This window comes from Salmo trutta, chromosome 17 (genome assembly GCF_901001165.1).
Source record: "Salmo trutta chromosome 17, fSalTru1.1, whole genome shotgun sequence".
Classification (NCBI taxonomy): domain Eukaryota; kingdom Metazoa; phylum Chordata; class Actinopteri; order Salmoniformes; family Salmonidae; genus Salmo; species Salmo trutta.
In genome coordinates, this window is record NC_042973.1 from 23,846,350 (window position 1) to 23,863,759 (window position 17,410).

The following is a 17,410-nucleotide window of genomic DNA, read 5'->3' on the forward strand; positions in this document are numbered from 1 at the left end:
TTGGTCAGGTAGGGGACCAAGAACCCGATGGTCACTCTGAGAAAGCTCTAGTTCCTCTGTGGAGATGTGAGAACCTTCCAGAAGGACAACCATAGCTGCAGCACTCCACCAATTAGGACTTTATGATAGAGTCCCCAGACGGAAGCCACTCCTCAGTTAAAGGCACATGATAGCCCACTTGGAGTTTGCCAAACGGCACCTAAAGGACTCTCAGACCATGAGAAACAAGATTCTCTGGTCTGATGAAACCAAGATTGAACTCTTTGTCCTGAATGCCAAGCATCACGTCTGGAGGAAACCTTGCATCATCCCTACAGTGAAGCATGGTGGTGGCAGCATCATGCTGTGGGGATGTTTTTCAGTGGCAGGGACTGGGACACTATTCAGGATAGAGGGAAAGATGAACTGAGCAAAGTACAGAGAAATCCTTGATGAAAACCTGCTCCAGAGCACTCAGGACCTCAGACTGGGGCGAAAGTTCACCTTCCAACAGGACAACAACCCTAAGCACACAGCCAAGACAACGCAGGAGTGGCTTAGGGACAAGTCTCTGAATGTCCTTGAGTGTCCCAGCAAGATCCCGGACTTGAACCTGATCGATTATCTCTGGAGAGACCTAAAAATAGCTGTGCAGCAACGCTCTCCACCCAACCACACAGAGCTTGAGAGGATCTGCAGAGAAAAATGTGAGAAACTCACCAAATACAGGTGTGCCAAGCTTGGAGCGTCATACCCAAGAAGACTCAAGGCTGTAATCGCTGCCAAAGGTGCTTCAACAAAGTACTGAGTAAAGGGTCTGAATACTTATGTAAATGTGATACTTCACTTAGATTGATGAGGGGAAAAAAACAATTTAATCCATTTTAGAATTAGGCTGTGACGTAACAGAATATGGAAAAAGTCAAGGGGTCTGAATTCTTTCCGAATGCACTGTATATCTAAAAAAAACTTGATTGTTGACATGCAAAACATTGTGGGACTATATCAACAACGGACTAATGAAACAAATACCGAAAGATAGTTTTGGGGTGGAATATTCCTTTAATATAGGTAGAATCAGGACAAGACAAGGACAGAGCCAATAAAAGGCTGCGTTTTATCTCTTGTACTCTGAGTTAAATGGAAGTTACAAGGCGGGATTAAGACTGTAGGACAGGATAATGATAGTGTGTGAGAGAGATTGAGAAAGAGAGAGACACAGAGAGATTGAATAAATAAAACAAAGCAGCTCTGATAAAAGTTACATAAGAACCAACCATGCAAGCCAGAGAGAGGGAGAGAGAAAGAGTGGCATGGTGTCAAGGGCAGAGTGACAGTAACGCACGCACTACAGCAGGGTTTCAGCAGGGTTCCCCACAGCAGCAGGCTGATGATGCCAGTCTCCAGGCTCTACTCTACACAATGCCAAGTGACACACCTGACTGGGATCCATTTAGGACCAACTAACTAACTGACTAACTCATTCATGTCTCAAATATACTGCAGTAGCAATGTTAAATGGCTAGTTGATTTGGGAGAGAGCGAGGGATAGAGAGGGTTGGGGAATGAGTGAAAAATGAAAGATTTAAGGAGAGAACAATGACAGGATAGGACAGAAATGAAGTATAATAGACATTACATTAGACAGGGAGAGAGACAACAGTATATGCCAACTACTTTGAACCTACTTCAAAGTCAGTCTAAAATGAACAATAAAATAAATAAAGAGGAAATAAAGATGCTCAGAGCATCTATCTTGCTATCAGAGAGCCCGGTGTGGGACAGTGGGGGTCACAGTGGTTAGGCCTCCCTCCCAGGGCTACCATGGAGCAATAAGGCAGCAAGGACATGCTGGATGACGAAGAAGGGGAGCGTTTTCTGACAACGACTTGGGAAGATCACATCATCAAGACATATTGATAGGGGGACAACTTTGGTTATAGAACTGGTGGGGACAAAAAAATTATTATTATTATTAATATTTTTTTATCCAGTCGGATAAACACTCCAAACAGCCTACCCGACCGCTCGGAGGTGTCCGCATGGTTCTAAAGCACAACGTTGCCTTGTTTTGTATCACATTCCAATGATAAAATTGGGGGACAAAAACACAATTTCAGAACGTGGGGAGGACATGTCCCTCCTGTCCCCAGTGAAAGTTGCGCCCCTGCATATTGAGGACAGTGGGGTCAGTGTATTCTGATGAATGTGGAGGGTATCATGACCATGTCCTTTTTACTATTCCCCTTTGTAGCAAGGCAAATCCTAAGTAACTTCCTCAACCTCGTCAGCCTTGCTGTCTGAATCTCTCTTTAAGTCCACCGAAATGGAGCCTCCCAAGTGGCGCAGTGGTATAAGGCACTGCGAGAGGCGTCACTACAGACCTGGGTTCAATCCCAGGCTGTGTCAAAACTGGCTGTGACCGGGAGTCCCATAGGGCGATGCACAATTGGCCCATCATCGTCTGGGTTAGGGGAGGGTTTGGCCGGGGGGGCTTTACTTTGTTCATCGTGCTCTTGTGGAGGGCCGGGCGCCTGCAGGATGACTTTGGTCGTCAGTTGAACAGTGTTTCCTCCGACACATTGGTGCAGCTGGCTTCCAGGTTAATTGGGCGGGTGTTAAGAAGCGCAGTTTGGCGGGTCATGTTTCGGAGGACACATGACTCAACCTTCATCTGTCCCGAGCCCGTTGGGGAGTTGCAGCAATGAGACAAGATCGTAATTGGATATCACAAAATTGGGGAGAAAAAGTGGGCAAAATACAAAATAATAAGTCCACCAAAATGTATCTTTTTCACTCCTTTAGTCCCCTTTTCACTGATTTGCTCGCCTGTCCTCTGGCATTTGCCCTCCTCTCTCCTTTAATAGGGGTTGAACAGGATAAACAATAGGTTCTTCCTTTCATGTCTGAATAGGTTTGTGAAGTTCTGTGCATTCTCCGTTCAGTCTTTGTCAGCTTTGGCATATATTATTCTTCCTTTGATCTGAAACAACATTCTGAGAGAGCAAAAAATCCATTGTTGCAACACAGCGGTCAGAGTTCAGGCAATTGATGCGTAGAGAGAGAGACTGAATGCGTTGGATCATTATTGCCAATATAGCTAATTAATAAGATCTTGTCAGGGTCAAGGGGCTGGAGGCACCAGACTACTCTGTCTAATCACACCCTTACTGGGTAGCACAGCATGCAGCCACACAATCAATGAGGGGTATCAGCGCCAACGGGGAATCAGCCCCAAGGTTAGAGCAGCAGCACACTTTTTAATGGAAGACTGGCGTTACACTAAACCAGAGCTGGTTTCTCTTGGTGTGACATAAACTGGTGCTGTGTTTGGAAGGCAGGGTTTGGGGCTATGAGAACAGTGTGAGACGAGGTGGAGGAGACTGGAGCCTGCCTCTGGGAGAGCCCTGGGCACAAACAGGGCCGGAAGATCTGCAGCCCATGTTTGCGTCACAACCAGAACTCTGGAGGCTAAGAGTACACTCAACAACAAACACACAAAAACAGTCACCAGACATCTTGCATGCACACACATGCACACACACAAATGTGCGCACACACACCCCTTCACTGTGTCACAGCTCTTTTGTCGGACATATCACAGCATATCACAGAGTAACACTGCACAGGTTTTTATGTGCAATCTAATGAAATAGGGGAGATATTTGAATTTGCTTTTGATAGGTGCTGGTGTAGTCTTTAATGGGTCCATAGGGTGAGAGAAGCGGTTCATAGTGCAAGGAGCCTGACTGACTGTGTGTGTGTGTGTGTGTGTGTGTGTGTGTGTGTGTGTGTGTGTGTGTGTGTGTGTGTGTGTGTGTGTGTGTGTGTGTGTGTGTGTGTGCATCTCTCTCTGTCTTCAAGTTGGAGATGTGTCTATTTCCAGTCTCGGATCTGTGGAAAATGGGAGTGAGAGGTGGGGAGGGAAGAAGAGGAGGAAGGGAGCGGAAGGGATAGGAGAGCAGCGGAGAGAAGTGGAGGAGAGAGGAGTGGAGAGCAGGGGAGTGGAGAGGAGGAGAGAGCAGCGTGGTGCTGCAGGATAGGTCTCGGCAGGTGTCCAGGGGCTCCCTGTGTGTGATGTGTGATGAGGTTATTTTAATGAGGCAGCCAGAGAGGTGAGGGTTCAGCCTGTAGACATACACAAATATCAGAACAGACCAGGGAAACACTAGAAAATACTTCAAGAACCGATCAGAACCTGTGGTTTGGCAGTCTTGGCCTCTGAACACCACATTATATTCTATATTCTTTGATAGACCGTGAAGTTTGGCTCAACACTGACCCTGGGTAAACTAATGTCAGCCATGCTTTGCCTCGTTCACTGTTTCAGATGGTAGAGGAATATGCCTTTCGGGAGCCATCATCAGCAACCGTCTGTCTGCCACACCCTTCACTTGTCATCCTCTCACTCACAGGAGGGAGAGAGCAGGAATGACGGAGGGGGGAGACAAAAGACTGGAGACAAGAGGGAAGGCAGGGGGAAATTAATGGGACAGTGGTGGAAAGACAAACATGGCTGCTAAGAGGGGATTGAGATATACTGTTGTTAACAGGGAGATGATCTCTAGCCTTGCCTATCAATAGTCTGGGAGAAAACACAACACATATAGACCCTCTGTCTGTCTGCTCTGGATTGACACTACTGTTGGAGTGATGAGAGAACTAGTGATCAATGGTGTTGGTGGAATAGGTCATCTTTTCTCATCTTACACTGATGTGACCAGGGGGGAAGATGGACAGAACCAGAGCACTTAGGTCAAAGATGAACTCATGAATATATAAATATATCTATAAATAACCAATGGTATTCAGACAGGCCCACAGTGCAGCAACTGTCAATGTGTAGTGGGGACAGGAGCCACCATGATTTGGAATTCTACTCTGCACAATGTCAATTTGACATTTTTAAGGGTGCCACAAAAATGTCCATTAAAAACATCCCCGCAAATTCATACAATATAATACAAACAAAGCAGACACAGGCACACTTTTTCCACTCTCTAACTCACAGGTCAGTCTGCTGGGTATCTGCTGTATTTCTTGGAATTTTAATAATTCATATGACCCCGTGGGAGTAGCCACTGTCAGTAGTCTGACTCAACCTTTCCTAGAAAAGGACTGAGCACTCTTCTTGTTTAAGAGGGCCAACACTTAACCAGAGACAGAGCTTATGCAAACTTTCCCATGGGAATGATTCTAAAACAAGCACAAAATCAGAGACAACGACAAACACAAAACATATCACAAAACTAACTCTGAAGGAAAACTGAAGTGTTGGCTACTGTGTAAATGTTGCTTATGTTACAAACTGTACTCTACTCACTCATATACACCTGCCTAGCTTCATTTGACTTGTTAATTAGATGTCTGTTATCTAGGCTTCAATTAAAGTGTACACCTCTATATGTAAATGCGGGGGAGTAATAAACTCTGTCTGTGCTGAGAGCGGTCACACCTGATTCGCCTCGCTGCAATGCTGCACGCTGCAGATAACGCCACCTGAGTGGCAGACAGACTGGCAGTCACATCCCACACTGCAGTAGAGACCCTACACTGACTCAGCACAATGAAACCCACCCAAAAAAACACACACAGACCACTCTACTAAGGCACCTGGCATAGGTACTCTCTGTACACTGTCACATCACTACACAAGGAAGTCTACCTCTGGGTCAACAACACATCAGTCCATTCCCTTCACTTTCAACACAGGTATTGTATGATAAAGAGATATGAACAGACAGGGTCCAGTTATGACCAGTAGAGGGCTCTGTTGTTTCATTAGAACAACATACTATACGTGAGACTCAATTATTAAACAATTATACATGACCTTCACTCACATTTGAGTGTTGCAGAAGTATTTGTAATGAGGTGTGATATGTGCTGTTGAACTACTAAAGCAGATACAAGGCATCATCATTGGTGCACATTGATTTCTCTATTCTTGAGGTTGGAAGGGAGGCTCTTATTTAATGCTACACCAGGACAGAGACACAACTTATCCACTAACAACTTAGCAAATAAAAAGCTTAGGATGGGTGAGGTTAACATACAACACATTGTTCAAAAGAGTTGTCACTGTAGCTCAGCCAAAGCCAACACTGGCTTTAACAGCAGTATAGAGCAATACAGTATCCAACCTCCGCTAAACTGTAAAGGAACTCTAAGCCACAAGGTCTTCACCCGAGGAACATACCTGGGGCCTCATTTACAAACGTTGTGTACGCACAAAAGATGCGCCAAATTATGCGTGCACCAGTTTTCACGGAACAGTTGGCCTTTATAAAAACTTGACGTGAGAATGTGCTTATCATCCAACAAGCACAGCTTCTAGAGGTTGAAGTATTGCATTGCAGAAAGACAAAAGTAGTAGCCTAGTGAAAATGGGGAATTTATGACACTCTTATTTATAACACAATAACAGGTAGCCTAGCTACACTACCGGTCAAAAGTTTTAGAACACCTACTCATTCAAGGGTTTTTATTTATTTTTACTATTTCCTAACTTAAGAATAATAGTGAAGACATCAAAACTATGAAATAACACATGTGGAATCATGTAAGACGGTCCTAACCAACAGTGCAATTTTGTTAGTTTGTTTGCTTTATTTGTAACTTATTTTGTACATAATGTTGCTGCTACCGTCTATTACGACCAAAAATAACTTCTGCACATCAGAAAAGCGACTACTCACCGCGAACTGGAAGAAGATTTTTCCTTTAACGAGTAACGAGTAGGATATACTGCTTTCCCGGGAACAGGCTCAAATCCCCGTCATTTGCGTGAAGAAAAGGCGGAGGAAAAGGGTGCGCAGTTTGGGCTGCCTTCTGAGAATCCGTAGGCGAGCGAGTAAACTCCCACTGCCATCCGTCCTACTGTCTAACGTGCAATCATTGGATAATAAAATTGATGACCTTCGATTAAGATTATGCTACAAACGGGACATTAAAAACTGTAATATCTTATGTTTTACAGAGTCGTGGCTGAACGGCGACACTGATAATATAGAGCTGCTGCGATTTACCATGCACCGGCAGAACAGAGAAGCTAAGACGAGGGGTGGGGGTGTGTGTCTATTTGTCAATAACAGCTGGTGTGCGATGTCTAATGTTAAAGAGGTCTCGAGGTATTGCTCGCCTGAGGTAGAGTACTTTATGATAATCTGTAGACCACACTATCTACCAAGAGAGTTCTCATCCATATTATTCGTAGCCATCTATTTACCACCACAGACCGATGCTGGCACTAAGACCACACTCAACCAACTCTATAAGGCCATAAGCAAACAAGAAAATGCTCATCCAGAAGTGGCGCTTCTAGTGGCCGAGGACTTTAATGCAGGCAAACTTAAATCAGTTTTACCATATTTTTACCAGCATGTCACATGTGCAACGAGAGGGGAAAAAAATTCTAGACCACCTTTAATCCACACACAGAGATGCATACAAAGCTCTCCCCTGCCATCCATTTGGCAAATCTGACCATAATTATATCCTCCTGATTCCTGCTTACAAGCAAAAACTAAAGCAGGAAGTACCAGTGACTCGCTTAATACGGAAGTGGTCAGATGACGCGGATGCTATGCTACAGGACTGTTTTGCTAGCACAAACTGGAATATGTTCCAGGATTCATCCAATGGCATTGAGGAGTATACCACCTCAGGAGTATACCACCTTCATCAATAAGTGCATCGACAACGTCGTCCCCACATATCCCAACCAGAAGCCATGGATTACAGGCAACATCCACATCGAGCTAAAGGCTAGAGCTGCCACTTTCAAGGAGCGGGACACTAATCCGGACGCTTATAAGAAATTGCGGTATGCCCTCAGACAAACCATCAAATAAGCAAAGCGTCAATAGAGGATTAAGATTGAATCCTATTACAGCAGGCTCTGACGCTCGTCGAATGTGGCAGGGCTTGAAAACTATTACAGTCTACAAAGGGAAATCCAGTCGTGAGCTGCCCAGTGACACGAGCCTACCAGACGAGATAAATGCTTTTTATGCTCGCTTCGAGGCAAGCAACACTGGAGCATGCATGAGAGCACTAGCTGTTTTGGATGACTGTGTGATAACGCTCTCGGTAGCCAATGTGAGTAAGACCTTTAAACAGGTCAGCATTCACAAAGCCGCGGGGCCAGACGGATTACCAGGACGTGTACTCAAAGCATTTGCGGACCAACTAGTAAGTGTCTTCACTGACATTTTCAACCTCTCCCTGACCGAGTCTGTAATACCTACATGTTTCAAGCAGACCACCATAGTCCCTATGCCCAAGAAAGCAAAGGTCACCTGACTAAATGATTACCTCCCCGTAGCACTCACATCGGTAGCCATGAAGTGCTTTGAAAGGCTGGTCATAGCTCACAGCAACAGCATCCTCCAGGACATCCTAGAACCACTCTAATTCGCATACCGCCCCAACAGATCCACAGATGACGCAATCTCAATCGCATTCCACACTGCCTTTTCCCACCTGGACAAAAGGAACACCTATGTGAGAATGCTGTTCATTGACTACAGATTCTTCAAATAGCCATCCTTTACCTTGATGACAGCTTCGCATACTCTTGGCATTCTCTCAACCAGCTTCATGAGGTAGTCACCTGGAATGCATTTGAATTAACAGGTGTGCCTTCTTAAAAGTTAATTTGGGGAATTTCTTACCTTCTTAATGTGTTTGAGCCAATCAGTTGTGTTGTGACAAGGTAGGGGGGTATTCAGAAGATAGCCCTATTTGGTAAAAGACCAAGTCCATATTATGGCAAGAACAGCTAAAATAAGCAAAGAGAAATGACAGTCCATCATTACTTTATGACATGAAGGTCAGTCAATACAGAACATTTCAAGAACTTTGAAAGTTTCTTCAAGTGCAGTTGCAAAAAACATCAAGCGCTATGATCAAACTGTCTCTCATGAGGACCGCCACAGGAAAGGAAGACCCAGAGTTAGTTTGCTGCAGAGGATAAGTTCATTAGAATTTCCAGCCTCAGAAATTGCAGCCCTAATAAATGTTTCAAGGAGTTCAAGTAACAGACACATCTCAACATCAACTGTTCAGAGGAGACTGTGTGATTCAGGCTTTCATAGTCGAATTGCTGCAAAGAAACCACTACTAAAGGACACCAATAAGAAGAAAAGGCTTGCTTGGGCCAAGAAACACAAGCAATGGACATTAGACCGGTGGAAATGTGTCCTTTGGTCTGGAGTCCAAATTGGAGATTTTTGTTCCTTACAGCCGTGTCTTTGTGACAAGCGGTGTGGGTGAACGGATGATCTCCGCATGTGTTTTTCCCACCTTAAAGCATGGAGGATGTGTTATGGTGCTTTGCTGGTGACACTGACTGTGATTTATTTAGAATTCAAGGCACACTTAACCAGCACGGCTACCACAGCATTCTGCAGCGATACGCCTTCCCATCTGGTTTGGGCTTAGTGGGACTTGTTTTTCAACAGGACAATGACCCAACACACCTCCAGGCTGTGTAAGGGCTATTTTACCAAGAAGGAGAGTGATGGAGTGCTGCATCAAATGACCTGGCCTCCACAATCTCCCGATCTCAATCAACTTGTGATGGTTTGGGATGAGTCGGACCGCAGGGTGAAGGAAAAGCAGCCAACAAGTGCTCAGCATATGTGGGAACTCCTTCAATACTTTTGGAAAATCATTCCAGGTGAAGCTGGTTGAGAGAATGCCAAGAGTGTGCAAAGCTGTCATCAAGACATTTCACCGATAGTGTAAATATAATAACAATATGCAAACATTTGCCATTAGTGATAAGAGCGAGAAAATAAATGTTTCTTATCTTTGCATTCTAAAATAGAAATACGCATATATTTCCTACTATTTATTTCATTTCCATGATCATTGCAGAATAAATCTCTCACCTTTTCTGACTGTGATAGTTTCATAGGCTGCTTGTGTCACAAAATAGCCTACAGGCCGACAACAAGTTACAGGCCGACAACCATTTGTCCCATCTTTCATTTAATTGGACCCATTAAACAGTAATAATTAGATAAACTATTTCAAATATTTTGATCTAGGTATTTTGGTCTTTCCGAAACTGTCAGATACAGCAAATGTCACTGCAAAAGGAAACATTCTGCCAACACCTCCAAAGACATCTGATCAAGTTTGCCAAGCATTGCTATTTCCTTTTGATATTGTCTTGGCCTAATTCCAATACTTCCAATGTATACAGCAAATAAGGGCGTTATTGGCACTATAAAAGGTGAATGATGGGTGTTTTTCAGGCAAAGTTATAATGCTCATTCATGTGTGCACAGTTTTAAGAAGTCTGATTTATAACGGGAAACATTATGAGGCCCATGAACTTTCTGAGGTAAACTGTGGAGAGAATGTGAATCACCTTTTGCCACTCTAGACATGATGTTGACTTTCAATGACAATAGACCACATCAACCTTTCTTTAGGGCGAGGAGAAATGCTAATTTCATTCCATCTATTCCCCCCTCCATCAGAACAGTGAGCCTCACACTTCCTAGTTTGTCATTCCTGAAAGATCCTCTATGCATCTTCTGTGCTCTATGCAGCATGCAGCATGAAAAAACTAAGTTGGTAAAAGGTCACAATAGCATATCTATGTATTTTAATCCCCCCATATACTACTTACTGACCTCAGACAATCTCTAATAAAGGAAGCTAAATGTTATCCGAAAACTGGTACTTGTCGGCATGTGTGTTTATGGTTGTGAATGTTTATTATTGTTTGTGCATGTATGTGTGGTTGTGAACGTTTATTGTTGTTTGTGCATGGGTGTGTGGTTGTGAGCATTTATTGTTGTTTGTGCATGTGTGTGTGGTTGTGGAAGTTTACTGCTGTGTGTGCATGTGTGTGTAGTTGTGTTGTGTAAGTATGTGGTAGGGTTAGATGGGGACAAGTGCTTCTGTGCTGGCTGTCATAGAGCAGGATGTTCCTGAGGTAAGGACAGTAAAGTAATGATTGGGGAGGAAGTTAGGTCTATTCTGAGCCTGGACCGTCACACCCCGCCATCCCCTCTGAAATCAGACAGCTGACCTGCCCTTCAGCAGAAATAAAAGGCCTGGAGTGACGATCTGTTGTCCTGTAGTGTCTGTGGCAGGGTGATTAAGGGCACTCAAAACAGTTCAGAGTTCTCTAATGGTTTGGTTGCTGAGCTCCTATCATACAGTACTGACAATCGATGTGAGTAAAGATGGACTGAGGACTCTCCAGCTCCCAACAGGGGACAACAGAATCAGTCCGGAACTCAGTGTCTCAGCAGACAACAAGACCACAGTCTCTCTCACACATATCCTATGCCCAAACAAGGATTATCTACAGTATAACACAATCTCAGACTCGTGCATGGGTACATAGCACACATACACACATACATATATACAAACAAACCCACAATAACTCACCGATATCTACAGCATGAATAACTTAGCATCTATTCACTAATCAATCAACATGACAGATACATTATTAGAGCCGAGGAGTTAGGGATCTAATAACACACAACACACTCTTTGAAATATCGTAATATTACAAGATTTAATTTTGTTCCCAGTCAGACTAATAAAAAGCTGACCTAAGATTGGCTCTGTAAATGCAATGAAAGAGATTTAATCAACCTGTAGTTCTGTGAAAACACAATTATCCATAAATTCTCTCTCTCACTCACTCACTCACTCACTCACTCACTCACTCACTCACTCACTCACACACACACACACACACATAGAGCAGACCCCCTGTCACTGGCCACACACACTCTCACACCCAGAGCTGAAATTATCTCTTGTATGTGAAAGCCCAGTGACACTATACAAACACCATTTCCCCGTTATTCTCACATACACCAATCCCCATAATTACATCCACAAGATCATCACTCAACTCAAAGGACCTCAGGACCGCATATCAGCCCTGCAACAAAAGGACCAGCTGACATCGTGTCAGTGATTCTCTCGTTAACACAGGTGTGAGTGTTGACGAGGACAAGGCTGGAGATCACTCTGTCATGCTGATTGAGTTCAAATAACAGACTGGAAGCTTCAAAAGGAGGGTGGTGCTTGGAATCATTGTTCTTCCCCTGTCAACCATGGTTACCTGCAAGGAAACACGTGCCGTCATCATTGCTTTGCACAAAAGGGCTTCACAGGCAAGGATATTGCTGCCAGTAAGATTGCACCTAAATCAACCATTTATTGGATCATCAAGAACTTCAAGGAGAGTGGTTCAATTGTTGTGAAGAAGGCTTCAGGGCGCCCAAGAAAGTCCAGCAAGCGACAGGACCGTCTCCTAAAGTTGATTCAGCTGTGGGATTGGGGCACCACCAGTACAGAGCTTGCTCAGGAATGGCAGCAGGCAGGTGTGACGCACAGTGAGGCAAAGACATTTGGTGGATTGCCTGGTGTCAAGAAGGGCAGCAAAGAAGCCACTTCTCTCCAGGAAAAACATCAGGGACAGACTGATATTCTGCAAAAAGTACAGGGATTGGACTGCTGAGGACTGGGGTAAAGTCATTTTCTCTGATGAATCCCCTTTCCAATTGTTTGGGGCATCCGGAATAAAGCTTGTCCGGAGAAGACAATGTGAGTGCTACCATCAGTCCTGTGTCATGCCAACAGTAAAGCATCCTGAGTCCATTCATGTGTGGGGTTGCTTCTCAGCCAAGGGAGTGGGCTCACTCACAATTTTGCTTAAGAACACAGACATGAATAAAGAACGGTACCAACACATCATCCGAGAGCAACTTCTCCCAACCATCCAGGAACAGTTTGGTGACGAACAATGCCTTTTCCAGCATGATGGAGCACCTTGCCATAAGGCAAAAGTGATAACTAAGTGGCTCGGGGAACAAAACATCGATATTTTTGGTCCATGGCCAGGAAACTCCCCAGACCTTAATCCCATTGAGAACTTGTGGTCAATCCTCAAGAGGCGGGTGACAAACAAAACCCCACAAATTCTGTCAAACTCCAAGCATTGATTATGCAAGAAAGACCTGCCATCAGTCAGGATGTGGCCCAGAAATGAATTGACAGCATGCCAGGGCGGATTGCAGAGGTCTTGAAAAAGAAGGGTCAACACTGCAAATATTGACTCTTTGCATCAACTTCATGTAATTGTCAATAAAAGCCTTTGACACTTATGAAATGCTTGTAATTACACTTCAAAATTCCATAGTAACATCTGACAAAAATATCTAAAGACACTGAAGCAGCAAACTTTGTGAAAATTAATATTTGTGTCATTCTCAAAACTTTGGCCATGACTGTACTAAAAATTAACTGTGTGTTCATTTTTCAAATGTGATGAGTGGTCAAGTTAAGTACATGCATTATAATACAATTGAAATAGGGCTATTTGCCTGGCGTGTTTATGGTTTGGTTGGCTTACCTGTGAAGTGGCGCTGTTTGGTGCTGACGCGGTTGGTGTGCTGGATGTTGCAGCAGAGATGGAGCATAGCCAGCATGGTAATGATCATCACGACACTCTGGAGGAGCAGAGTCAGTTCAAACTGCTTCCCTATCCTGTAGGTAGACAACATTACAGTGGTTAATCAAATTACAATGTCAGCGAAGACAATGCTTCTCACTTCCTCTAACCACTTCTCAATCCATGTTTCAAGGAAACAAAACAAACCTGCACTGTTGTATGCTCACAAGTGAATTGTTTCATTAGGTCACCATGTGAGCATACTGTACAATAATTTATAGGTTTCTTCTGTTTACATTGAACTGTTTTCTCTACACAGCACCTGGCAGTTTCACTGGATGTATACACTGTGCATATACCCAATGTAATCGGTCCCCAGTGAACCCTCTCTACCCTGGACTCACCAGAAGAAGATGCGTAGGATGTTGGCGATGAGCAGAAGCAGACAGACGCAGGTGGAGAATCCCTCAGTGATGCTGCTCCTCTGGATCTCCTGGTACTGAGGCACGTAGGGCAGGGTCCCTCCAAACACCATCACACAGGAGGCCAGCCACGACAGCAGGGTCCATGAGCCCTCCATGTCCTCCTCCTGGATGCCCACCTCAATGTCCATCTCTAGCTAGGGCCTCACAGATAGCAGCCTGGTCTCACAGTCACACCCAGCACCGTGGAGTAGACAAACAGACACTCCTGATCATGACTGGAAGCATAGAAAACAAATAACGAACTCTAACTGCCGCTCCCTCTCTCATGCTTTGTTAGAGAACTCACCCTGTTATACTTACAAAACTAAAGATACCAACACATGCACCATCTCCCACTACAGCAAAATACTAAAACTAACTATCAGTTATCACCGTAACGCAACAACAATTCGTAAAGCACGAGTCACCTTGCTACCCACGAACATTCTCTCACACCCCTATCTGAATTAAGGATATCCAAAATAGCCATCCAGTAATATGCCAATGTTTCAAACCTGCAAGAGACCCCAAAGAGACCCCAAGAGACCCCATTTAGAGAGTTGGGCCAACTTTTAGAATTGTGAATATTGTTCCAATTCCTTCTGTTACATTGCATTATTTAAATATTCCCCCTGCAATGTTAATGGGGGGCTGCAACTGCTGCCATAAAATGTTGTCATGTAAATGCACCATAATGCTCATTCTAGACTTTATATACCCATTGTAATGTTAATGGTCGCTAACAAGGCTGCCATAAAATGTTGTAGTGTCATACAAATGCATCAGAATGCAGAAACCGCAATGGCCCAACTTTCTGAATACATTGCTCTGGCGTATTCTATTCTAGCCTATGTGAACATTACTACTATCCATACCACTACATTAAAGTTATTGCCTTTTTCCATGGAGGGTAGGAAAATTCAGGAAGGGATAACATAGACATGAAGTTGATATAATGCTCTTTCTCTTACGAGTCTCCCCTCTACTCTGTTACATAAAATGCAATACGTGGTCTTAATATTTGCAAAAGCTTTGCCAAATATTGAGTGATTCTAAATATAGTCCATACAGAACTGCCAGTATTTACATAGGGGGAAACATTCTTCTTTTTCCAGTTTCCCTCTCTTTGGCCCAATCTCAAAAATGACTCTTTAGCAGTACAGTAAAACAGAGTCTCACTTTTCCCCCCTAGACAGCCAGGGGAAGAATATTGAAACAATGAAATGTAACACTGCTCCTTCTGTAAAAAGAGCTCTTTAGGGTGTGCTGAATAAAATATGTCCTTCGTGCATTACCAGTGAGGCACTTCAACATTGTACACACCCATAGGAGTTACTTCAGGGCATTGTTTCCTGTGTGGAAACTGGAAGGTTGGTATGCAAGACACTCTATGAACAGTGTGTGTGTGTGTGTGTGTGTGTGTGTGTGTGTGTGTGTGTGTGTGTGTGTGTGTGTGTGTGTGTGTGTGTGTGTGTGTGTGTGTGTGTGTGTGTGTGTGTGTGTGTGTGTGTGTTTTGAAGGAATTTGTGTAGTCAGCTGAAGGCTGTCAATTCAAAATTATATTTAACAAGTAAAATAACTTGACCAAGAAGTATTTTCAAAACAATATGTGTCTGTAACTGCTAATATATAAAAGTGTTGGGTAAACTCAAGGCTGTTGAAATATTCAAGCACTACAGACCACAGGCTCATATTGGAGGAATGTTCACAGTTGGCTTAGTAACACTTCCTCAATAAACAGAGATACTTAATTACCTTGACATATTTTTTGCTCTGCATAACTCAGCTCTAATTGTCATTCAGGATGACATGGTTTCTACCACCACAGGATTCCTCTCAATGAAACTTTTAGTAGGAGGACAGCAGGCAGTAAAGAAAGACAAAACTGGGAATGCTGAAAGAGTGGGTGACATTTCACAGGAAATAGATACTTTGGTGACATTCAAAGTCTGTCAGTGAACATACACGTGTTGTCATTTCTAGTATATAATAGTTCATTAGACTGCATAGAGCAGCATGTGAAATGTGACAGTTAAAGAACCCTGGCCTAGAGTGTCCTTTGAAAAACAATCCATCACATTAAAACTAAAGGTCACTAGAACTTGAACGTTTTTTTTTATTACTTTTTCAGCTGAACATTAAGCTACAGTGAATAACTTGGATAGCCTATCCAATAATACCCAACAGAAAATGTTCCTTTGTTTTCTCCACAATATGCTTTTAGGCTAAAGAGTTTAGGTGGGCTGTCGTTCAATGTCTGTATTATACTAGGCTAACTGTATTTGGATGATGTGGGGAAAACAAAAGAAAAAAAAACACGTATGTAAACAAAGCATGAAGGGGTTGGGCTACAACATGCCCCAACATAGAGTAGGTTATTTTAACTGAAAAAGTACAACTACTCCAAAAATACTGCTAATTCTTCTGCCCAAAATCTGTACTTTTTGTTGGTTGTATATAAAGTAAAGAACCCAGATTGTGTTTTGAGGAGTAAAGAACTTCTCCCAGCAATGGATCCCCCCATCTAAGAATAGTATCTCAATTTAAATCCCTTTGGTACATGGACTAACCACCTGGCAGAAACTGTCCTTGAGATAATATTCCCGGGGCGATAGAGTAGGCTAAACTGTAAATAAACAGGGTAATAAACGTGTAAAACGGTGAAATAAAAATTTGACAAAGAATACAAGAGTATTGGAAACAAAACAATAACATTGCAGCGTGCGCACCGACAGCCTCAGGAGCCCAAGGGGTGCACTTTTTGGTTTTTGCCCTAACGTTGCTTGATGATGAGTTGATTATTTGAATCAGCTGTGTAGTTCTAGGGCAAAAACCAAAACGTGCACCGAGTTTGGTAAACCCTGGGACAGGCAGAGGGATCTATATACACTACCAACGTTACCATGGTCGGTCACGCGTATGGTCTTCGAATATCCTGAACAAAATTATCCTGGAAAGTGAGTAAAAATGTACTTATATTGCGGTTGCGGTGTCCCACTGGTGATTTGAATTTACCTCTTCCCTTTACGCGCAAATTCATTGACTACTCCCCAAGAACGCGCTCCAATTTATTCATAGACGAGATCTATCTACTGCTTACAGTAATACTACAGTCTTTACAATTTGACTTCTTCAACCAGTGCAACTACTATTGGCTATGGAAATATATGGGAGTCACCGCATGACATACATGATGACACACACAATGATGATTAGTTTCTCAAATATGGTGTCTTTGTTATTGTCACATTACAGTGTAGTTATTAAGAATTCTGAGTTTTTTCCCAAATAGTTTTAATTTGGACACTCCTGGAAGTCATAGTCTCCCTAGACAGTGGTGTAAAGTACTTACGACTCCATACATTTCCCCTGCCACCCAAAAGTACTCGTTACATTTTGAATGTTTAACAGGACAAGAAAATGGTCCAATTCACACACTTACCAAGAGAACTTCCCTATTGCCTCTGATCTGGTAGACACACTAAACACATGCTTAATTTGTAAATTATGTCTGAGATATAGAAAT

The 17,410-nt window shown here is 43.3% G+C and overlaps 1 protein-coding gene across 4 annotated transcripts in view; it reads right to left on the minus strand.

Annotated features, from left to right (window-relative positions):
- The window catches only part of LOC115151915 (PQ-loop repeat-containing protein 1), a 102,531-nt gene extending 85,177 nt beyond the window's left edge, over positions 1 to 17,354 (minus strand). For 2 of the 4 annotated variants that reach the window (XM_029696258.1, XM_029696261.1), the window contains exons 1-3: positions 16,787 to 17,028; positions 13,825 to 14,120; positions 13,382 to 13,515 (exon numbers count right to left, since the gene is read on the minus strand). In XM_029696258.1, coding sequence (XP_029552118.1) covers positions 13,382 to 13,515; positions 13,825 to 14,033 — 343 coding nt within the window. In that variant the 5' untranslated portion in view covers positions 14,034 to 14,120; positions 16,787 to 17,028. Of the gene's footprint in view, positions 1 to 13,381; positions 13,516 to 13,824; positions 14,121 to 16,786; positions 17,029 to 17,326 lie in introns of those variants that run through there. The other 2 variants (XM_029696260.1, XM_029696259.1) reach the window with 2 other exon arrangements.
- Positions 17,355 to 17,410: the final 56 nt, after the last annotated feature.